This window comes from Doryrhamphus excisus, linkage group LG11, assembly GCF_037039965.1.
Source record: "Doryrhamphus excisus strain RoL-2023G ecotype Guam linkage group LG11, RoL_Dexc_Guam_v1.1, whole genome shotgun sequence".
Lineage (NCBI taxonomy): Eukaryota > Metazoa > Chordata > Actinopteri > Syngnathiformes > Syngnathidae > Doryrhamphus > Doryrhamphus excisus.
This window is the reverse complement of record NC_136367.1, coordinates 17,204,999-17,228,527: the sequence shown is the minus strand read 5'-3', so window position 1 is coordinate 17,228,527 and position 23,529 is coordinate 17,204,999. Positions and strand designations below refer to the sequence as shown.

The following is a 23,529-nucleotide window of genomic DNA, read 5'->3' as shown; positions in this document are numbered from 1 at the left end:
GCAGAGAGCTGCAGTGTACCGTGGCCTGCTGGACTGTAATAACCCTCACGCTTAACAGGCCTTTGTACAGCATCTCTGCTGAGGATGCAATATTCCTCCGCAACCCCCCTCCCCTCAGCAACACCGCCACCTCTCCGCAGCTCATCAGAGAGCTGCTCAGGCGTGGTATGAGCTGTCACGAGCTGCTTGATGGTGATGCCTGCATAGCCTCCCTTCCGAGTGTGAGAGCCTTCGACTCCATCACCCATCTCTGCCTCTCCCTTTTCCGTCCGCTCTCTCCTCTCTTAGCGCAGGAGGCCACGAAGAGGCCACTCAGGCAGGAAGAGCTCTTTCTCCTGAAGTAGCAGCCGCTGAAGGGTAGCACCGACTAACTGTTTCCCATCGGGAAGCAAGACCTTTCATTAGATGCCATACTTCTATTTGCTGCACATTAGTCAGGACTAACATTAAATTTTGAACCAGGACACAGCGTACATCTTCCTTGTTATTAAATACTGTATTAGCTTGTTTCTAAATTACGACACAACTGTTGAAATGAGCTGGCATGCTTTAGATAAAATTTTACTGATGAATTGTAGTATTATATAGTGGTTAGCGCGCAGGCCTCACAGCTAGGAGACCCGAGTTCAATTCCACTCTCAGCCATCTCTGTGTGGAGTTTGTTTTGGGGTTTTCTCCGGGTACTACGGTTTCCTCCCACATTCCAAAAACATGCTAGGTTAATTAGCGACTCCAAATTGTCCATAGGTATGAATGTGAGTGTGAATGGTTGTTTGTTTATATGTGCCCTGTGATTGGCTGGCCACCATTCCAGGGTGTACCCAGCCTCTCGCCCGAAGACAGCTGGGATAGGCTCCAGCATCCCTGCGATCCTTGTGACGATAAGCAGTAGAAAATGAATGAATGAATGATAGAATTCTGTCCTCGCTCATTTTCTGCCTTCTAATTTTTCCCTTTAATAGGGTGAGTTATAGAGCGCATATGATAATTTATTCATCTCCAAGAGAAATTCACATTTGAGGCAGCCATTAAAAAAAAAAAATCAAACAAACAAGACTGTAGTGAGAAGAAAAAAAGGACCAGATTCAATTCAAATTCAATTGCAAAATACTACATAAGGTAATAAGTTCCGACTTGTTTTTGTTTCCCTTCACATGTGGACAAGGCGTGCAGCCACTGTTGATTTAGCATTTTCCCATGTTAATTTCACTCCTCTTGTCACTGTCACTTTCCTTTTCTTTGACACACTGTCATCAGAAGAGACTGCCGCACTCTTGGGAGACATAATGAATGACATAATGAGGGGTAAAAAAAGCCATGTCAAAAGAACGGAAGTGACCTTGTCCTTTCCCAATGCAGCTACGATTTCTTCCTCCAAGCGTATGTATCAACAGTAGTTTTCCATAGTTGTTTTTTTACAAATGGGAGGAGCGCCTGTCTGGAATGTATTATGCTTATGCTGCAATCCCTCTAGAATAGGTATATAGTCATAAAAATATGTGCTTGGATGTTTTCGCCTCTACTGTACGGCATCATGAGTATTTAGAATTAAAAGGTGTGTCTGTTACATTCTTGCTTGTCTCCAACTTTGTCTTTAGTATGAGTATTTCAACGCTGTGCTGATCAACGAAGTGGACAACGAGGGCAATAACGTGGAGCTGGGAGGCGAGTTCCTCCTGGAGCCCAACGACCACTTTAACAACCTGTCAGTCAACCTCAGCCTCAGCGTGGTGCAGGTGCCCACCAACATGTACAACAAAGGTGAGCCTGGGAGCCTTTGGGGGGTTTTTACCTTGGAGTCGGTGAACCGAGGGGCAGGGAATAAGTGGATAATGTGAGAAATGGCTGAGTCTATTGTACGCTGGCAAGCGGGGGGATCAATACCAAGTCAGGGGCGTAAAGAGAAGCGTAACTCCTGAGCTGCTTTTGTGTGGCTGTAATGGACTCCTCATAAGTCTTGTGTTCACCACATAAAGGGAAGCTGCTGCCAGCTTGTCCTCAGGAGAAGGGAAGGCCGTGATTTAGTCACAGGCTTTGTGTCTCCTCCCAAGGGGTTCAATAAAGGACAAAGGTCAAGCACGCGTTTGGTTCTGTGAGGAGGATGATTAGTATCATTACCATTTCATTTACATGTCTCTGTCTTCTGTGTGTCTGCCCTTAAATCGTGCATCTCGTCAGATCCAGACATCGTCAATGGGGTGTACTGGTCTGAAGCCCTGAACAAAGTATTTGTGGACAACTTTGAAAGAGATCCAACTCTTATCTGGCAGTACTTTGGCAGCGCTAAAGGTTTCTTCAGGCAGTACCCTGGTGAGTGATACGTATGTGTGTGGTTGCGTTGTGCATGTGTGTCTGTCTGTTTGCTGTTTGGCAGCGGGGGGGTCTCAAGGGAAGCATCACAGCAAATGACATCAAATGGCTAAAAGGGTAATTTGGCTAATGTAGTAATTTTACAGACCATCAGAGAGAATGTGCACATACTGAGTGTAATTAATTATAATTTGCCATTGAGCTTCCACACCGAGGGGCGGCGGGCTGCCTGATCCTGACTTATCAGGCCTCAATGATGTGAAATGTGTGTGGATGGTTCCCTGCAGTATTGCATCAAAACAACACTGACACTGTGAAAACACAATAGTGTCTCTGATTGTAATGCCAATAAAAGAAAAACAGAAGTATCCTAATACTTTTGTAATGATTATTTTGTGTGGGTGGCATACATAGGTTAAAATGATAAATTGATAGAAAATATGTTCAATCAATGATCAATGATGAACATATTTTTATAACATGGTAGGAATTTGTACACTGTGCATGTTTGTTCCATAAAACAGTGGCATGAACGAGTGAGCCCTTTTCTCAGTCATACAGTCTCCTTGTCTTTGTGGGTGGAGGCGGGGCTGCTAGCATGCACACAGGGGGTCACATAGTAGAAATGACATTTGTGGATTATAATATGTTGTCACATATTTTTTTTCAGTGTACGTTTCTTAAAGGGGACCTATTATTATGCTTTTTCCACATATCTGACCTAGGATTTCTGAGGTTGTATTCTCATGTTAAACAATGCCAAAGTTTCAGATAATGAGGTTTGCACAAGCCTTGTATGCTGGTTATCCTGTGTAGCTGCTCTATAGGAGTACACAAGTCTAAAATGAGCATAATAGGTCCCCTTTAAAAGCAGTAACTCTTGTATCATCTCTTAGACCCAATCTGGTGTGTGGTGACAGCCTTAATGTGGACTGTTTACTGTGTCATGCTGTGTCTTTGTAGAGGCAGAGTCTGTGGTGCCGCCATTGTATTAGAACATTTCAGTGTTAATCTTTAGGTTTTAGGAATAAAGCTTTCAGGGATTTATTTCTATTTTGTTTCTGTAGGAGTGAAGTGGCATCCGGATGAAAATGGGGTCATCGGTTTTGACTGCAGGAACAGGAAATGGTACATTTTACATTGTCTTTCACCAGCTGTGTTCTTTTGAATTACTGATTTGTCACATTTGAAGGTTTTTGCGAGAAATTGTGACTCTCCTCCAAATGACAGGTACATCCAGGCAGCGACATCTCCCAAAGATGTTGTTATCTTAGTGGACGTCAGTGGGAGCATGAAAGGATTGAGATTGACCATCGCCAGACAAACAGTCTCCTCCATTTTAGACACACTTGGAGATGATGACTTCTTTAACATCATTGCAGTAAGTGTTTTTTATATGTGTTTATCTACAGTACATTGCATCTTTATACTTACTGGATACTTGCAAAGTATAATGAGATATGATAAGATATGTTTCATGCTCATGCTCATTCCTGCTTTCATTGTTATGCCACTCCTAAATCTTAAGATGATGAGAGTGGCAGAGTATGAGAACTGATATCTTTTGAATTATTGCAATTGATGTACCCAACTTTTGGAACCACTGCTGGAGCTTTATTGGATAGTACAGATGAAGATCTGATTGACTGGTTGTAACTAAAAGGTATTTGTATGTTTGCAGTACAATCAGGAGATTCATTATGTGGAGCCTTGTTTGAATGGCACTCTAGTGCGTGCAGACAGAACCAATAAGGATGTGAGTCCTGGTCAAACACATGATTTTATAATAATCCAAGCCTTTGAAATGAGCGTGGGATGTGTGTTTAAAGCTGCTTGTGCCATTGTTGTGCGCCAGCATTTCCGTGAGCATCTGGACAAGCTGTTTGCCAAAGGGATCGGGCTGCTGGGACAAGCCCTGACTGAAGCGTTCACAATCCTCAATGATGTAAGTTCCAGGACAATTAACCTCTGTATTTAATCTATTGCTTATCATTATGATAATTCCCAGAAATGTGGTTAGAAAATATAGTCAAATTTAGTCCAAAAATAAGCTCCTAGCAGACATTATAGTGACAGTGTAGTAGCAATAAAGAAAAGTACATCAAAAATTAATACTGGCTCACTGTTGCTACGAGCCTGGAGTTTGTTTTCCAGCGAGAAGATGATAATAGCGTGGTTTGATGTGTGTGGGTGACACGGCGCAATCAAAAATCACAACCAACACACAATTAGTTAGGTGCATTAGCATAGAAGCAGCATTTTATTCATGTTCTGGTAAAACAAGCATATTGGCTTTGATTGGCTTGAACTAAGCTATGAAAATAAATGTTGTAAAAATGAGTAGTGACTTTGTAGCTCTCAAGAAAAATATAGCCGGTAGTACTTTCGATTTCATGCATAATCAGGATCAGTATCTGCAGCATAAAACCCTGATCAGAACATCCCTAATGGATGCTTTATTATTTTTCTAAGAAAATAAACACCCTTATTTCCAAAATGTATGTGCATTTACGTACATAAAATGGGGATTCTTGTCCCCAAAAAAGAAAGCATCAGACTAATAGTATTCGGCACAGTGTGTCTTGTGGAAATGCACCAGTACTATCCACACTTCCATCCTCTAAAGACAGACACATCTACAGTGAAATGTGATTAATGCCTCTAATTAATGGCCGTGATTCATATCGTGCCTGATGGGAAGACAAAAGCAGATAAGGCCAGGAGCCACGCTGCGTGTTTTTTATCTCCCTGCTTTCAGGCGAGTACCGCCGATGCTGAGGCAGTGCGGTTTCCAGCCGATACAGTTGTCAGGTTAATTCAAGTTGTGCAATTAATATGGTAATCAGGTGCTCTCTGTGCTCAGTGTTCAGGTGGAAGCAGAGGCATCAGTGCCATATCACAACAAAAAAAAAGGATTGATAATGCTCTGTTCTAAGCAACACTGTAAAATAGCTATTCATTGAACTTTATTATTATGGTTGCAATTGTTATTGCATTAATTGACATGTCTTTACTTTGACCTTGTGGACTTGCAGTATGTGCATGTCCGCATCCCCACAAGATCCCATCCTATTTTTTCTGTAGTCTTGCAATTCGATATGATCCGGTACTGATTCTTTGTTAAAATAGTAATAAGTTTGGTTACAAACATGAATTTGTGGAATTGAATATGGTTATGAAAATAGTTTTAAAATTGTGCAGGCAAAGTATTGCTGAAATGACCTCATCTAATAAAAGATAACATTGGAAAAATTAGCCTTGCAAAATACTCTTAGGGTAGAACTAATCATTTAACATGGTTCTAGATCAATTTGTGGTGGTGTGAATATAAAATCACTAGTGATTTATTGATGGTCCCTAGTATAAATAACCAGCGTTTTGAGCGGCACTTCCCATGCAAGCTTCCCGCAACATGTCCCAGCTGTCCGGGCACAGCGAGAGGGAACTAGTGCTGTCGCTATGGAGTCTTAATATCCAACATCCAAAGTGAAACTAACTTCCCCGTGATACACCACAGAACCACTAATTGATGTACAATACCAACTTAGTATTTCAGACTGGTATATTTCAAAATAAAATCGTGTTGGAAGACGACCACTCTACCACCTGATTGCTATCAACCACAGATAGTGTGCAGCTGCAGTATTTATGGATTTAACAAAAGCATTTTGTACAATTAATCACAATATCTTCATGAACAAACTAGAAAGGTATGGAATCAGAGGCTTCATCTTGACCTGGGTAAAAAGCTACTTGGCAAGCACTATGTCAAACTAGTACAATATACATCTGCAAGCTTAAATATATCATGCGGTGTACCGCAGGGTTCACTACTGGAGCCAAAACTCTTCAACTTCTACATCAACGACAGCTGTAAAGCTGGTATTTACAGATGACACCACTGCATTCTGCTCTGGAGAGGGCACACAATAGTTTGAAAAGCACAGGATATGCTGGTTTTAAGTACAAAGTTGCGTTCTTGTCAGTATGAAGATGACATTTGAAGTTTAACATTTTCACAAGTGAAGTCATTTTCTAACAAGGAAGGTACTACGATTCAATCATTGCATTTGGAATAATAAAATAATGTGTACTAGTGTCATTTCTGGGGGTGTGCAGCATGCGTAGCCTCTCCAGCTACTACAGGTCAATAATCCACTTAATTACTGCAGTGCATCTTCTGCAGAATTCAGAATTAAGACTCCACAAGTCTATTAGAGAGGACATGAGCTGTATTTTATTGACTGATAACTCCACAGCTGCCAAGTCAACAACATTTCCTGTGCTGTTTACTTTTCTTGTTCAAAGCATAACTAACAACACTGGTAGAATTCAGGATGTTTGTTTGTTTTTATTTTTTTTGCTGTTTTACTCTAGTTCAATCAGACTGGCCATGGGAGTGTGTGCAGCCAGGCCATAATGCTTGTGACAGACGGGGCAACGGAAATGTATGATGATGTTTTTGAGAAGTACAACTGGCCAGAAAGAAAGGTGCGATTCACATCTGTCTGCGCCGCATGGATTCTGTATTGCATGTTTTTTTTCCCTCCAGCAAAGATGAATGTAAACTTCAATATTGCATGCCAACTGGAGCTTCCACGTTTGACGTGTGGGGGAATTGGTTTCTTATATCATGACTTACTCATAAGTCTCCCATGTAAAATCCAAATCAATATGACACATTGGAGAGCACCGTGAGTCCCATGAGGAGTAAAACCTGCAATGCACCCTGCTATGATTTTTTTTCCCGGACTCCACATTGACTTTAATGAAATGAAATTGTTTGCTCTGCGATTCACAGAGCAATAAAAAAACAGCAGCTCTGGGGCCTTTCCTCATTTCTGTGTAGCATATGTGTGCTGGCAGTGTTTGGCTGCTCGTGGGGCACTATGAGGCAGTGTCCCCCTCCCAGTGTACGCACACACACACAGCCTCTGGGCTTTTATACGGCAACCATTAGGTTTTCTATAAGCTTTATGCTGAGCAAAGCATCTGGAGCCAATGAGCCATGCAGCAGTGGCAATGTCACACATTGTGCTTTAAAAAGGACAGTGGAACATGCCTTCTTGATCAGTGCCTGGCAACAATGCGCATGCATAAAGTTCCAAATGAAAGCCACGTCCGTAATAAAGACCAGAATAAGCTGCCTTAAGTTCTTGAAGTATGAAAAACATGTTCCATCAATTCATTTCGTCACCTCACCTTTTGAATCTGTGTTCACTGCACAGGTACGCATATTCCCTTACCTGATTGGACGGGAGTCTGCATTTGCTGATAACCTAAAATGGATGGCGTGCGCCAACAAAGGTTCGATTTCATGATAAACATTCACCAACACGGACGTGGATGGGTTTTATGAAAGGGTGAATTCAGTTTATCTGCAGGTTTTCACCATAGTAAATGTGCTTGTGTGTGTGTGTGTGTGTGCTTGTGTGCTTGCTCTTTCTGCCAAGAGGCAATGAAGTGGCACTTGGGGGGTTCAGAGGTCAATCTGCTCTAATACTTCTTCCTGTCAGAGTGTGTCTCCCTCAGCTGCTCACTGCTGATGGTTCTCCCACGTTTCCACACCCTCTGGAAAGCGGCGCCACTGTCAGGGGGGAAAAGCCTTACCTGCTTCCCCACTGTGAAATAACCTTAGTTGTCCAGTGTAAACTTCATGCAGTATCAAATGGTACCTTGTGGCTTTAGACTAGTCAGCCATTTCTACCAAGGGGATTCGTAGTAGAGTTAGTGACTTCATAAGCAGCCAATTAGTCAATTCATTGCATAGTTATCATTTTATTTACATTACGGAAGTGTTTAAATTGCTATTCTGTTTGATTTACAAGTCACTAAATGTTGTAAAAATTAAAATAAATTGTTTTTGGACAAAGTTTGTTTTCCTTTTGTTTGGGCACTGGCGATGCAGATAATTTCTAGTCATGTTCTGGCACATTGTAAAAATTAAAATCACTGCTATTCACTATTGTTTCCATGTACTTACTGATGTTGTGTTTTTTTTCATTTCAGGATATTTCAGTCAGATTTCCACATTGGCAGATGTTCAAGAAAACGTTATGAGGTATCTTCACGTCATGAGTCGCCCCAAGGTTATTGACCATGAGCATGACACCGTGTGGACCGAGGCTTACGTGGACAGTGCAGTGAGTATGGACTGTAAAATCTATTTGTTTACCATGGATGCCCATCATTCTTTTCATGTTTGTTACAATGCACATTAACTCATTCAAGCCCAGCCATCCCTATAATAAATATAACACCATGAACTATTTACAATGGTTGCTGTGAGGCATGTATTTCAATGGGGAAGTTGCAGGCAGTTTTTATAAAATGCTTGTGGTGCATTTTTCCAATTGAAAACTGTACCAAATGTGTTCTCTTCTATTGTGGAGTTGCATCATCACCTCTGTAAAAGATGTATGAATACATCTTTGGTAAAGAATTAATAGAGTTAATCGTGCTTCGTGGGTCACCTAGAATTTCTTTAACAACCAATACATTTCCTGTTTATTTTTAAATCTGGCATTGGACTTACTGTACCCGACCCTCCACGTCCGATCCATGTTGGAAACCCATTTCATCATGATGCAGTGCAGTTCTCTTTGTAGCTTTCTATAACTGTAAACATGCATGTGTGTCATTCTTTGCTACTTATACTGCTGGAATAATTCCTCATTATGAGCGTCATTAATTTGCACAGATTTCCCTCCCTGCACAGCTGCGTTCACAGGCAGTCCAAAATGTACAATCATGAATTCATTAAACGGCTCCTTCTTTATGTCTTTTCGTCTCTCCACAGCTTTCCCAGGCACACAAGGTAAATGCAGTGCATGCAGCCAAACAAAAGCCTTGCATCGTTTATTTAATGGTGTTATTCTCCGAATGATTGGAAGTGTAGTTCTGAGTTGGTGTTTACTGTACTCACATGTACTGTACTTCACACACACACACACACATGTTTACACACATAGGAGTGGGGAAATGCGTATGCTCCTTTATCTCAGCCTTGGACAGACCATTCATCATTCTGTGGACCATTGCATTTTATCTGCTAAAGCCCATAATAAAAGTGACATTGGAAGAGGGGCCTGTGTGTGCGTGGAAGACCATCCCAGTTTTCCACTTCCAGTGCTGTGATGAATCTTAGGTTGCACCATTCTTCAATTTGTCATGTCAGCCCGGTACACGCTGTAGTTAACAGCTCGTTTGCTTCATTAAGGTGCACAAATGAGCATTAACCATGCCCGCACTCATTCCTGAGGGAATAGCAAAGTGACTTCCTGTGGTAGCCAATCTCCTTTTGCTCGTGCTTGAAAACGGGAAGGTTGTGATCAGTCAAAGGCTGCTATTAAATAGCTTTTGTAGGGAATACCATCACATCTATTTTCTTTTTATGTGCTGCCTTAAAGCCAGTATTGGCTGCTTATTTGTGAGGTCTGAGGCTACCATGACCCTCTGGAGAGCATCTATTAAAAGTAAGTGGTGTACATTACAGGGTGAAAAAAGTACACTTTGAATGGCAGTCAGTAGAGCCAAAGCCTAAGAGTCACACAGATACAGATTCCGACTCCATTGCAGAGTCGTGATTTTTCCCTTTTATCAGATTTATCGCATTTTCAACTAAATTACTATTATGTTATATACAACTATTATGGTTGACATGGTTGTATGTATTTATATGTATTCATTCCAAATGAGCTGAAAATTTGAACCAAAAAGAGACTACACATGTCGAGAACAATTGAATCACATTTTAACAGGCTGTCATGAGCAATGACAAAGACAGCACAGAATTGAAGAATTCATGTACAAAGTATATTTTTCATACATAAATACAACAAATTATACTCTCACAAGAGTGTACTTTTTTGTGAATCATCACCTCAGAGTAGAGCCGCTTCTCCTTCACATCAAGAGGAGCCAGTTGAGGTAGCTCGGGCATCTAGTCCGGATGCCTCCCGGACGCCTCCCTGGTGAGGTGTTACGGGCATGCTCAGCTAGGAGAAGGTCCCGGGGTAGACCTATGACACGCTGGAGGGATTATGTCTCACAGCTGGCCTGGGAATGCCTTGGTGTCTTCCGGGTGGACCCGAAGTAGGTGGCCGGGGATCGGGAAATCTGTCGCTGTCCCTGCGACATAAACCTGGATAAGCGGAAGAGAATGGAATAGAATTAGGAATGTAATGCAGTGCGCTTGAACACATCATTATGTGAACAGCGCTTGACCAGCGCGGATAGCACAGTGCTATTTGTGTTCATTGTTTGTGTGTCTTATATGTACAAATTAGGGAGTTGAATGATATTTTCACAACAGATTCAGTGTGATCCCGGAATCTATTACGCTAAAAGTTGTAATGTAATTTATTAAATCATTTGGTTACCACCATTAATGTGTTATTTTTGACATCCCTAATTTAAACACATTGCCTGGATGTACCGCAAATTATTTATTTTCATTAACAACACTCTCTTTGTTGTTTTTTTCAGTTAAATGACAAAGCAGGTCCAAGTCTGACGACTACAGTTGCCATGCCGGTCTTCAGCACTAAGAATGAGACGGTGAGTGAGCAGCAAGTGAGTGAGTGTGTTCCTGCACTTGTCTAAACTTGTGTGTGTGTGTGTGTGTGTGTGTTTTGGATGCTCTCATGCAGAAGAATCAGGGTATTCTGTTGGGGGTGGTTGGAACAGACATTCCTCTGCAGGAGCTGATGAAGCTTATTCCCAAACATATGGTACAATCCGCTGCTTTTGGTGAAAGTCAGATGAGTGCATTCAAATGCTAATTAAAAACTATTTTTAAAAAAAACTTACCTTTTTGTCTCCAGTTAGGAATCCATGGATATGCATTTGCCATCACAAACAACGGCTACATCCTGACACATCCAGACCTCAGACCTTTGGTATGGTTATGTTTGCAAAAGCCGTGTTATTTTATTTTGCCTGACTTGACCTTTTTTTATTTTTGTCCATGCAAATGTATAGCTCGCCTCCATTGGCGAAGCACAGAGACAAATGTGTAATGTGATGAGGAGGCTAAATGGGCACGTATAATCTGTAATCCCCACCTTTTCCTTTGATGTATGCATGCAGGGATAAAGGCCACTCATAGGGCTGGCTGGCCTGAGGTTTCCCAGAGGTAACTTAACACTCACTGGCAGAGACCACAGCCGCTCGCCCCGAGGGCCGCTGGGCCCTCAGGGGCTCTGGCTATGCTCGTGGATCTGTGTGCCGGTGTTAGTGCTATTCCTCTCTGTGCAACTGTGCTTATGTGTGTGTCTGTGCTCTTCTTCTTTGTCTCTTTGTGGCGCCGTGATTGTTGTCCTTGACTGGTTGTTTCGTGTGTACTAACTGATTATGTTAAATACCCGGATTTGACATGCACTGTTTAATACGTTTCATGTAGAGCTATTTGGCCGTGAGGTCCCTACGAATTAGTTTTCATTTACCTGACAGTGTTAATTTCACAGATGATGTGTTCAGTAATTATCCAGTACAAGGCTTCCATAGAAGAGTCTTGAGTCACGACTGAATTACAAAAAGACAATGTGACAATGAAGCAAAGCTAAATACAGTAGCGCTCTCTTTTCATTCCACATGATAACAGTAATTCTACAACAGCGCTATATTTATTCTTCTGCATTGTGTTCCTCTGTGCAGTACCAGGAGGGTCAGAAGAGGAGGAAGCCCAACTACAGCAGCGTGGACCTCTCTGAGGTGGAGTGGGAGGACAAAGACGACATTGTAAGAGACTCTCCGTTTGAAATACTGTATAAATATACTGTAGTAAACTGCAGTATAAAGTCACTATCTCAGCGAAGAAGCCTGACCGCATTGTGTGCTTTATCTTCAAGTTGCGCAACGCCATGGTGAACAGGAGGACGGGCACCTTCTCCATGGAGGTGAAGAAGACAGTGGATAGAGGGGTGAGGAAGCAGAAAAAGACCCGATGAAAGCCAAAGTTTACCCCCAAAAAAACTCAACCTGTGTCTGTTGTTGCAGAGGCGCGTGTTGAAGATGCACAATGATTACTACTACACTGATATCAAAGGGACTCCATTCAGGTGCTCACACTCTTTTTTTATTATTGCATCTCTAATGTTACACTAATGTCCGTGTGTTTTCTCTAGTGTCGGAGTAGCGCTCTCTAGAGGCCACGGCAAATACTTCTTCAGAGGAAACGTGTCCGTTGAAACAGGTATTTTACACTTTTATCACTGTGTGACCTCGCTTTTGGGGATTTTTTTTTATTTTTCTATGAATATTATTGCCAAAATTGTCTTTTTTGTACACTGTCTTGGTTATCAAACTAGCCTATTAGCTTGTGTATCATTCCACAGCATCTGCACATGGACACATTCTCTGTGAAGAATGACTAGTTGTTCTTATAGAGTTGGGACACTATAGACAGATTACAGCCAAAAAAATCCTTGAATCATCTTTCTTACTGTATGTGTGTGTATTATTCATAGAACACACATGGAACGATGAACATAAAAACAATGTTCAAGTGCACTGCGTATGTATTTCCACAGTCTGAGCTCTACGGCTGTAACATTACCCACCAAGAACCGTGATAAAGACTGTAGGAAACACTCCTGAGACAAGGGGTTAGCAAGGCATCGTGTTAGATTAATATACTTTTTCATGTTAGCTGCTACAGTAACAATATAGCTGTCGCTTGGTGAATAGGGGTTTTTTTTTGTGAGGGCTTTAGCGTCAAAATAGGTATTTCCCATTACGTCCGTTGTTAGCTAGCTCATATGAACTCCTTTTCAGGTGCTAGAATGCACAGAAAAGGGAAAGAAACATGTTCATGTTTCACATAAGGATTGTGAATGATGGGCAAAATTCCCAAAAAGTGCACTTCCCCCTTTTTAAAGTTAAGTTTGGAACGTCTGTCCCTTTCCTTTACCTCCCATGCTGGCCAACAAGAGTTTTCAGATGTTTTTTTTTTTTAAATGTATTCCACATTTTTTTCACATGTCAAATTAGAAGTATTCTCCATAAAATGTGTTAGTATTTAGGTTGGGTTGGATTGACATTATTTCCTATGGAAAAAATACATTTGGGATTTGTATATTTTGGTTTTTACGGGATTAATGATGGAAACCCAGCTTTCACTGTATTATGATTATGTAGCGACAATAATTTGAGAGGAGGCCAGATATTAGCATCACATGTCAGAATGAGCGTTCGCTGCAGACCGTAAGGAAACCACAATAGTAAGCATTATGTTGAATTGGTAGCAGACTGTTCATCAGCACCGAGCAGTATGCATTGTGTTTGTTTAAATTGAGCAGGATTAGTGCAGCTGAAGCGTGACTGACTTTGGTTTTTCAGGGCTCCGTGATCTGGAACAGCCAGATGTCGCCCTGGCAGATGAATGGTAATGTAATGCATGGTTTAGGGAAGCGGGCATCCATGCGTTATGTTTCTTCATGAGGTATGCGGAGGGCTTGCATGTGCCGTAACAGCATGGCTGTGTTTTTTCCACCATAAGGACATACTGCAACACAGAGGAGCAGCATGAGCACCGTCACCTGACTCAGATACAAGCCATCAAGCTCTTCATGACGGGCCGCAGGCCGAACCTTAAGTGTAAGACATAAACTTTCATATTCTTAAATGGAAAACAGGTAACAATGTAACAAATTGCTTTTTCAGGCGACCGAGAGCTAATCAAGGAAGTGTTATTCGATGCTGTGGTCACTGCTCCGCTTGAGGCCTACTGGACCGGCTTGGCTCTCAACAAGTCAGAGTAAGCATTCCTCACACAATACGACATATGCAGGCATGCTGCTGTCTTGGATAAAAAGATCCATCCAGATTGGGAGCAGGTTGATGCATCTATGCTCGTACGGAGGAGTATTATTGCCTGTGGCATTATGGCTATGTTGAACATCTGTGAAGGCATCACGGATGCTGAAAGCTACATACAGGTTTTAGAACAAAATATGCCACTATTCGGATGGTATTGGTGAGTTGCGTGATGACGCCAAGCTGAATATGCACCACTTTTATTCTATAGGTCCCCCATTTTGCCCATGTTGACACTTTAAGCCAGGGGTGTCCAAACATTTTCCAGGAGAGGCCATAGAGTGAAAAATGAAAGAATATTTTGTAAAGATACTAAGTAGTTCTATACAGTTCAAGATAAGTCCATCTCAGCTTTGTCATATTGCTGAAAGCTAACCCTATTATTATTATTATTTTCACCCATTTTCACATTATTTCAACTTTCTTCATAAATTATCTTTGTAAATGTTGACATTATTCACATAATATTTTGAATACATTTCTGTAATACCTGGGATAGGCTCCAGCACCCCCCGCGACCCTTGTGTGGATAAGCGGTAGAAAATGAATGAATGAATGAACGTTTCTGTAATAATATAATAATATTAATAATCATAATAATAACAATAAATATAATAATAATTTGTCAGACCTACCCCGTCTCTCGCCCGAAGACAGCTGGGATAGGCTCCAGCACCCCCCGCGACCCTTGTGAGGAAAAGCAGTAGAAATTGAATGAATTAATGAATTTGTCAGACCTAATTTTCCAAAAATTACAACTTTATTTTGTTTTGGTTGTCATAATATTCTAACTTTAAAACTATTATTAGTATTTTTTATTTATGTTTCAGATCTAAATTATTTTTCCTCATAATATTTATTTCAATTAAAGTTGCAAATATTTTTCTCCTTAAAATCCAACTTTTTTTTTTCATATTTTGACTTTATTCTTATAAAATGACAGTTTAATTTTCCAACGATTTAATTTGTTTTTAATCCGGAAGCCAAGCAACGACACTTGGTTTCCAAGGAAATATAACGGAAATCTAAAGTGTAAAATGTGGAGGTACTCACCACTGATGAATGATAATGGGAGATGACTGATAGAACAGATTTGAATCTGAGTCACACTCTCTAGCCTTTGGCTGTGGTGCCGACTCCATATCCCCCCCCAAAGCAGCTCGCAGTGCTGCACAGGTGTTCCTCTACACCGCTTTCTTGCATATATTATTCATGTATAATATCACATTCCTGACTAGCATCATCTAAAACAGGAGCAAAAAGTGTTTTTGGCATTGTTTACTTGAGTGTAATGTATAGTTAATTGGATTGATCAATAAAATGGCATTGTGTCTCCACTGTATCATACAATCAGGAACTCGGACAAAGGAGTCGAAATCGCTTTCCTGGGCACACGCACCGGCCTGTCGAGGACCAACCTGTTTGTCGCCGCCGATCAGCTGTCCAATCAGTGAGTGTCAGTACTCCAGTACTACTCAGTACTACACGCTTGTCACCGCTTACCGCGCAATGCTAGGCAGTGATCCGTGTTGATGAATGTCATCCTCTGCTCCTCGCCGCTCACTCCGCTCTTTGTGTGCCTCCTCAGAGATTTCCTGACAGCAGAGGACAAGGAGGGCGTGTTTAATGCCGATCATTTTCCGCTGTGGTACAAGAGAGCGGCAGAGCAGGTCCCAGGCACATTTGTTTACTCCATCCCCTTCAGCACAGGTATGCAAAACACATGCAGTGCAAGTCTGCAAAACAGTGGGAAATATACTTTTCTCATTTTAAAAGCACAATAGGTTGACTGCATATGCCTAAAAACCCACTTACTATAAAAAAAAGACATTGGAATTCATTGGAAAGGAGTGCAGACCTCTCACAATATTAATTTGGATCACTTTCATTGATAATATTGATAATATTATTAATAATAATATTAATGATAATAGTATTATTCATTCATTCATTTTCTACCGCTTATCCTCACGAGGGTCGTGGGGGTGCTGGAGCCTATCCCAGCTGTCTTCGGGCGAGAGGCGGGGTACACCCTGGACTGGTGGCCAGCCAATCACAGGGCACATATAGACAAACAACCATTCACACTCACATTCATACCTATGGACAATTTTGCCAATTAACCTAGCATGTTTTTGGAATGTGGGAGGAAACCGGAGTACCCGGAGAAAACCCACGCATGCACGGGGAGAACATGCAAACTCCACTCACGAGGGTGGGATTGAACTGGGGTCTCCTAGCTGTGAGGTCTTCTATGTCAGTTATTTATGAAGGAATTCCTTGGCCCATGAAACTCATTCATCTAAAATTGATCCAAATCCGCCAACACCTGCAATGGCAGGGTCTGTTTTTTTTAATAGTTTTGTAGCGATGGTACAGTATAATACTAAAAACTCACCTGGCCAGTGATACTATCAACTGGTACACGTTGAACGAATGTGGCTTAGTAAATGGCGTCATCTAGTGGTAGGAAATGGAAGTAACATCCCATATGTTTATTCTCTCCCCCCAGCTCTGGAGAACAAGAGCGTTGTGTTAGCCAGCACTGCAATTCAGCTCCTGGATGACAGGAAGTCGCCAATAGTTGCAGGTAACATTTTCATCCTGTTAGCTACTACTTTTAGATGAGTTAATGTTTTGCTATTGTAATGATATTCTAATATTTGCTCAGCTGTCGGGCTTCAGATGAAGCTTGAGTTCTTCCAGAGGAAGTTCTGGACGGCCTGCAGACAGGTACTATTATAACTATTCTAAATATTATAACCAAGCAATTTGAAAAGTCCCTTATAACCTCTCATGAAATCCCTTGATATATGCTCAGTGTACGGCTCTGGATGGCAAATGCAGCATTAGTTGTGATAGCGAGGTAAGGAGAATTATCTCTTTTTTTTTACTATTTTAAGACTTACTAAGAGTCTCTTCATCTGCCAGGACATTAACTGCTACCTGATTGACAACAATGGCTTCATTCTTGTCACAGAGGAGCAATCTCAGGTACCGTTTTTGTGCATTCATTTTGCATCATTTATGTTCTTTAACCCAACTCGTCTCCCAGACAGGGCTCTTCTTTGGAGAGGTGGAAGGTGCCGTCATGAACAAACTTCTCCAAATGGGCTCGTTCAAAAGGTCTGCATATATAAGCTAATATTTGTCACATGGTACAGCGAAGGTAAAAGGTATGTGTGACCTCCTCCTGCTGTAGGATCACACTGTACGACTACCAGGCCCTCTGCAGGGAGTATGCAGGGAGCAGCGACAGTGCCCGCGCTTTATCAGATGTAAGTACTTCACATTGAAGCGCCTCAGCGTTTTTTGGAAGTGTACCATTAGAGACTCCGTCATAGATGGTTTTTCTCTCTTGCAGCCCTTCACTGTTGTCAAATGGCTCCTGACCGAACTTATCATGTAAGTCCAAAATGTACAGAAGGAACACTAAGCTGTGGCACAGTGTAAAGGTGTACATTGCAATGATGCTATCTTTTAAATGAATACAAGTAGAAGTACAACAAATTGTGTACTGATACATCCAAAGATACAGCGGCCATTTATTCATTCATTCATTTTCTACCGCTTATCCTCACCAGGGTCACGGGGGGTTCTAACAAGTTGTAACAATAAAAGAATAGAGAACAGGTTGAATACGTGTAAGCTATGCTAACACAATGGTTATTCAGCTACACAAAAAATAAACAGGAACAGAAAAGGTATCCAGTGTTTATGTAACATAAATAGTTTTTTCATTTATAAGTCGCTCTGGAGTATAAGTCGCAGGAACAGCCAACCTATGAAAAAAAGTGTGACTTATAGTCCGGAAAATACGGTAATATATACATATTATATTACATTATATTTCATTATATTATTTATATATATTTAATATTTTATATATTTATATTATATATTTAACATTTATATTTCACATTTGTCTTTAGTTTAAACATTTATTTTCATTTTTTTTATGTTAATTTATAAGTTGCGCTGGCGTATAAGTCGCAGGAACAGCCAACCTATGAAAAAAGTGTGACTTATAGTCCGGAAAATACGGTATTATATTCATATTTTATTACAATATATTATTTATATTATTTTGCATTATATTATTTATGTATATTTAATATTTTATGTATTTATATTATATATTTAACATTTATATTTCACATTTGTCTTTAGTTTTAACATTTATTTTCTTTTTTTTATATTAATTTATAAGCTGCTCTGGAGTATAAGTCGCAGGAACAGCGAAAAAAACATATAGTCCGGAAAATACGGTATTTGGAAATAATAAATAATGCTTAATCTGAAAATCTGAATTAAAAATGTAAATATTAGTCAATGAGAAAACATGTATTTCATGAACACAGTAAACTCTAATGTGTTTTTCCTGTCCAGATTTCTCCTGGAATTGAACGTGTACAGCTGGTGGAATATGGATCTTACTGTCAAAGGTATGAACTGGGTTCAGCTGCCCCATGCGGTGGACTTCTATAGTCGTAAAAGTGCAATCATGAACATGTTCCATGTTTAAAGCCGTTGCATCACCTGTTTGATATCTTTGTGCTGTGACAGCCCAGAGATCTCGTGGTAAGACCATGATGGTGCCATGTGACACAGAGTACCCCGCCTTCGTGTCGGAGCGCACCATTAAAGAAACCACGGGCAACATCGACTGCGATGGCTGCGTCCGGTACTGCACTCTTTCTTCATCATCATCATCATCATCATCATGAGACCCAATTCATTGTTCTTGTTGACGTGATGGCGTCTTTGTTTGAACTGCAGATCGTTCGTCATCCAGCAGATTCCCAGCAGCAACCTCTTCATGGTCGTCGTGGACAACAAGTGCGACTGCAGCAGTGCTCCGCCCGTCACCATGGATCCCATTGAAATTATGTATATCCTTGATGCTCAAACGCGGACTCCGTGGGAACTCATGTTTGTACTTAGCAGCCTCTACATTGTAACCTTGACCACCTTGAACATAACGAATCACTCAAGTGCGATCGGCTGAAGTTTCAGAAGGACAGAAAGAAACCTGAATCCTGTCATCCTTTCCACCCGGAGGTAAAGTATTCCCTCGTTCATGGCGGCTCATTGCTTCCGGGTCCCACCATGAAAACGGAAATTCTGCAAAGTAGGATTCCTGCTTTACAAATAGAATATTTTTTGTAGTTATGGCATAGTAAATATAATTATTCATTCATTCATTCATTTTCTACCGCTTTTCCTCACGAGGGTCGTGGGGGTGCTGGAGCCTATCCCAGCTGTCTTCGAGCGAGAGGCGGGGTACACCCTGGACTGGTCGCCAGCCAATCACAGGGCACATATAGACAAACAACCATTCACACTCACATTCATACCTATGGACAATTTGGAGTCGCCAATTAACCTAGCATGTTTTTGGAATGTGGGAGGAAACCGGAGTACCCGGAGAAAACCCACGCATGCACGGGGAGAACATACAAACTCCACACAGAGATGGCAGAGGGTGGGATTGAACTCGGTTCTCCTAGCTGTGAGGCCTGCGTGCCAACCACTCTTCCACCGTGCAGCCATGATACTTTTCCCCCCAAATAAAGCATGAAACACTGTCTGTAGTGACAGAGGTATGTTACCGTGAAGGCAGGTCTATGTTTTGTCCATCTCCTTTTTAAGCGACTGTTGTGTATTCAATGTCTTGGTCAGGAAAACGCCATGGAATGCGGCGCAGCCTCACGTCTCCGCAGTCCTCTCGCCGTTGTTTTGCTCCCGCTGATGGCAGCGGGTGTCAGCAGGTGACCAGCAGCAGCAGCCGAACAGACTGAACAACCAACCAGAGGCATCGACACGTAGGAAGCAAGGCCAACAACACATGATTTGTTCATCATTGCTGCTGGAAGAAGTAGCAACTTTGGCTCAGACGCCGCTGATAGATCACCGTCTTTGTTCTCTTTGAATGTGTGTTGAAATTGAGCAATACCAGGAAGTATATTTGAGCAATGAACACACAGTAGATTAGTGTTTATTGGAAAGTCGGATGACTTTTGTTGGTGCACTTTTGCACATGAAAAGAAGGCAGAACAGGTGAGAAACTAGTTTGGGGGGGGGGGAAATTGCTTCAACATTTGGTCGCTTTGTTTTAGATTTCTCCACATGAATCATAAAATATCATACCGAGCGATAAGAGCACTTTAACTTACGTTATTCTATTTAAGACTCATTAGCACTGCATGTTTTTAACTGTGTTCAAAGAATGTTACATGTGTAAGAATGAATAAAGATATTTTTCCTTGACATACCTCATGTTCAAATGTTTTTCATGTGTACGGGAGAGATTATTGATTCAATTATTGGCTATGATATTGTTTTTAATATTTCATTTGATTTGATTATAATTAAGTTTTCCAATATACACAACTAGATGAAGTTGTAACACATTGAAATATTAATGTCAATAACGTTTTTTATGTCTTATTTGGTCTTATTACGTATGCTGTATTGGTTTATATTATTGTAAAGGTGACTATAGGGGTGTTATCTCATGTCTAGAGCGCTCTAGTAATGTTAAAAAGCACATTTAGAAGATGGTATACAGGTTTATGGAAATAAACCATATGGAACATTTGTTATTAAATTCTATATCGAGGAAATTCATTTGACATGTTCAGGTCTGGAACCAAATAAATATGCTACAAACTGCAAAAAAAAAAATCAATAATAAATAAAAACCCCTTTCCCTCAATTACCCTCATTTTTTTTAATTAAATAAAGACATTTAAAAAACGTCCATTTATTTAAATTAATAATTTAATACATTTTAATAAAACTTGGTGCAATACACTACTTTTTTAAATTTACCAGACATAAATGTGATTGATCCGTATTGAATCAGTATTGCCGATACCTGTCTGAATTTGACTCGGTATCAGATCGGCAAATAAATCAGCGGTATCGCACATCACTAGTGAATTGGTTGCACCTGCTGGTTAACGCTCACCTGCAGCCTTGGAGCTTAAAGTCAGCCTGTGGTCATTGTGGACACTGAAGGCATCAGGCGAGTCCTTTTTTTTTAAAAACATTTTTCTTAAATGTAATTCCTTCCCATCTCCACAAAAAAAATGCCTCCTAAAAAGAATTCGCCTGAGAAAGCCTCTTCCAGAAATGCGCCATTGCTCAAAAAAATGGGTAAGAGGGATGTACTGGTCACATGACCGTTTGATATTAATACAAATAGTGTTTGTTTTTTAAGGTCCTGCATCTGTACGCAAGATGTCAACGCATCCTCCAACACTCATCATGGTGAGAGAGGCGCTCATCGAACTGGACTCCAGAAAGGGGGTCTCGTTGCAGGCCATCCAGAACTTTATCAAGCGCAATTACCCGTCGGTGGATCATATCCGCGTCAAGCACTTTGTCCGCAGAGCCATCAAGAAAGGCCTGGAAATGGGCATCTTGGTGAGGCCGGCCCACGCCACAGTCGCCGTAGGCGTCATGGGCAGATTTCGGGTAATGGAAAACGAACCAACATTGATAGCTAAATGTTAAAAGTATTTTTTTTTATTGATTTGTGCTGTGTGAAGCTTGCCCCAAAGACCAAAGACGCGAAACCCAAAGAGCCCAAAGCGAAAGGCGAGAATGTGGACCCAAACGTGCAGAAAGCTCCTAAAGCAGCAAAGGAGGAAAGCAAGAAGATGACCGCTAATGGTAAATCCTCTAACACCAAATCCCAGCCATGATCAAATTGGTGCTAATGACTCCTTTTACGTAAAGGTGCCATAAAGGCTGCTGCTGCAAATAAACAGAAGAAAGAGGTGAGAAATAAATAATTTTAATATCCAGAAGCCCACTTAAATAGTTCCAAAGTACCACTGCTGTAATACCATTAGTCATTTTTCACAATCGAAACGTCTACAATGCCATGTCTCCATACAGTTAATTTTGCATGAAAATCTATATAATCTTTAGCATTTTTTCCCTCCCCCAAGGAGTCAAAGGTTCGCAAAAGGTCAAAGGAAGATGATGTGCACCCAGCCACCAAGGTGGTGCCGGCCAAGAAGCCCAAAGCTAAAAAAGCCGTAAACAAGGAAGATGATGAAGAGGCTGCATCTTCTGTGAAGGCCAAAGCGAAGCCCAAGGAGTCTAAGACGAAGGAGGCCAAGGAGCCCAAGGAGGCTAAGACGAAGGAGGCCAAGGAGCCCAAGGAGGCTAAGACGAAGGAGGCCAAGGAGCCCAAGGAGGCTAAGACAAAGGAGGCCAAGGAGGCTCAGACGAAGGAGACCAAGACGACCAAGGAGGCCAAGACGAAGGAGACCAAGGAGCCCAAGGAGGCCAAGACGAAGGAGACCAAGGAGCCCAAGGAGGCAAAGACGAAGGAGCCCAAGGATCCTAAAGAGTCCAAGCCTAAGCAGGTGAAGGAGGCCAAGGCAGTAAAGGGTAAAGCTGCCAAAGTGTCCAAGGATCCTGAACCAAAAGCCCCTGCTAAAAGAGGAAGGAAAAAGAATGCTGAGTGAAGATATTTAAACTAAAAAAATTTTCTAATAAAATTCACTTTTTTTGTAAATGTTGTCTCTCAACTTCTATATTGTTTGCACAATTGTATTGTGCTTTTAGTATGTATGCCCTACTTTATGTCTGTAGCTTTACTACTAATGAACTGTTTGTCTAGCCCAGGGGTTCCAAAACTTGAACTCAGCGCCTGCTTGAAAATCTAAAAAAATGTCCCCCCCCCCTTTGTCCTATAAACAGCACATAGACGAAATGCTATGAGAACTTAACTTATTATTACAATAAAGATTCAGAATTTAAATGAAATGAAAGCACAATAAAGAGCTACGTTCCAATCATAAACTATATAAGGTTCCTAAAATATTGTGACAGGTCAATAACACTCAATAGGTTATTACTTGGGCATATAAATATTTTTTCAATTGTGCAATAAATATTTTATAATAAATTAAAATAATTTTAAAAAATGAATCATATTTTCAATGACCTCTCATGGCCCACCTGCAGTACTACCACAAACCATCAGGGGGCGCGGCCCACACTTTGCCTCCAAGAAGCATCATTGTGTGCTATTTATCCCCTTTTAACTCTGCACGTGTCCAGTGTAATAGATGCCACCACGTGACATGGACCGGGACGGGATGTATACGTTGGCATCACTAGCTTAGCTGTAAGTATGAAGCATAGCTATAAGTGTGATATATTGTTTGTGTTGCAAAGTGCTCCCTATAAAGAGAAACATCTATTTAAAATGGATTTACAATGCACTCTGAATCAGTTAATCGGGGCTCGATTGTCTATGTCTGCTAAGGCCGAAAGATGGAGCTGTTGGCGGCGGCACTCCATTCTGGATGAGGATGCCAGAGGGAAGACGTCGTGTCCGGTCATCCTTATTCACATATTTTCCCCTTTTTCAGGTAT

General features: G+C 41.1%; 2 protein-coding genes across 3 annotated transcripts in view; both read left to right on the top strand.

Moving 5' to 3' along the window:
• Positions 1-20,206, top strand: part of cacna2d3 (calcium channel, voltage dependent, alpha2/delta subunit 3) — a 29,045-nt gene extending 8,839 nt beyond the window's left edge. Inside the window, exons 6-39 of one of the 2 annotated variants that reach the window (XM_058088477.2) lie at positions 1,599-1,761; positions 2,179-2,310; positions 3,378-3,438; positions 3,541-3,691; positions 3,992-4,066; positions 4,166-4,255; positions 6,688-6,801; positions 7,539-7,617; positions 8,320-8,453; positions 9,110-9,127; positions 10,798-10,869; positions 10,962-11,042; positions 11,136-11,210; positions 11,968-12,051; positions 12,162-12,233; positions 12,310-12,371; positions 12,438-12,505; positions 13,651-13,696; positions 13,811-13,908; positions 13,975-14,068; positions 15,482-15,577; positions 15,716-15,837; positions 16,640-16,717; positions 16,799-16,860; positions 16,949-16,993; positions 17,059-17,121; positions 17,183-17,253; positions 17,330-17,405; positions 17,492-17,532; positions 18,517-18,572; positions 18,694-18,811; positions 18,907-19,024; positions 19,111-19,188; positions 19,810-20,206. In XM_058088477.2, the coding sequence (XP_057944460.2) occupies positions 1,599-1,761; positions 2,179-2,310; positions 3,378-3,438; positions 3,541-3,691; positions 3,992-4,066; positions 4,166-4,255; positions 6,688-6,801; positions 7,539-7,617; positions 8,320-8,453; positions 9,110-9,127; positions 10,798-10,869; positions 10,962-11,042; positions 11,136-11,210; positions 11,968-12,051; positions 12,162-12,233; positions 12,310-12,371; positions 12,438-12,505; positions 13,651-13,696; positions 13,811-13,908; positions 13,975-14,068; positions 15,482-15,577; positions 15,716-15,837; positions 16,640-16,717; positions 16,799-16,860; positions 16,949-16,993; positions 17,059-17,121; positions 17,183-17,253; positions 17,330-17,405; positions 17,492-17,532; positions 18,517-18,572; positions 18,694-18,811; positions 18,907-19,024; positions 19,111-19,188; positions 19,810-19,902 (2,886 nt within the window). In that variant the 3' untranslated portion in view covers positions 19,903-20,206. The remainder of the gene's footprint in view (positions 1-1,598; positions 1,762-2,178; positions 2,311-3,377; positions 3,439-3,540; positions 3,692-3,991; positions 4,067-4,165; positions 4,256-6,687; positions 6,802-7,538; positions 7,618-8,319; positions 8,454-9,109; positions 9,128-10,797; positions 10,870-10,961; positions 11,043-11,135; positions 11,211-11,967; positions 12,052-12,161; positions 12,234-12,309; positions 12,372-12,437; positions 12,506-13,650; positions 13,697-13,810; positions 13,909-13,974; positions 14,069-15,481; positions 15,578-15,715; positions 15,838-16,639; positions 16,718-16,798; positions 16,861-16,948; positions 16,994-17,058; positions 17,122-17,182; positions 17,254-17,329; positions 17,406-17,491; positions 17,533-18,516; positions 18,573-18,693; positions 18,812-18,906; positions 19,025-19,110; positions 19,189-19,809) is intronic. The other variant, XM_058088484.2, reaches the window with a different exon arrangement.
• A 966-nt stretch (positions 20,207-21,172) lies between these two features.
• Positions 21,173-22,657, top strand: h1m (linker histone H1M). The gene is made up of 4 exons (XM_078794697.1): positions 21,173-21,288; positions 21,353-21,609; positions 21,684-21,807; positions 22,069-22,657. The coding sequence occupies exons 1-4, from the start codon at positions 21,222-21,224 to the stop codon at positions 22,611-22,613; spliced, it is 993 nt and encodes a 330-aa protein (XP_078650823.1). The 5' UTR covers positions 21,173-21,221; the 3' UTR covers positions 22,614-22,657.
• The last annotated feature ends 872 nt before the right edge of the window (positions 22,658-23,529 follow it).

Coding starts and splice junctions, on each gene's coding strand:
- h1m (XM_078794697.1), top strand. CDS start 21,222: ATGCCTCCTAAAAAGAATTCGCCTGAGAAAGCCTCTTCCAGAAATGCG. Junction 21,289..21,352: donor GCCATTGCTCAAAAAAATGG/GTAAGAGGGATG, acceptor TTGTTTTTTAAG/GTCCTGCATCTGTACGCAAG. Junction 21,610..21,683: donor GCGTCATGGGCAGATTTCGG/GTAATGGAAAAC, acceptor TGCTGTGTGAAG/CTTGCCCCAAAGACCAAAGA.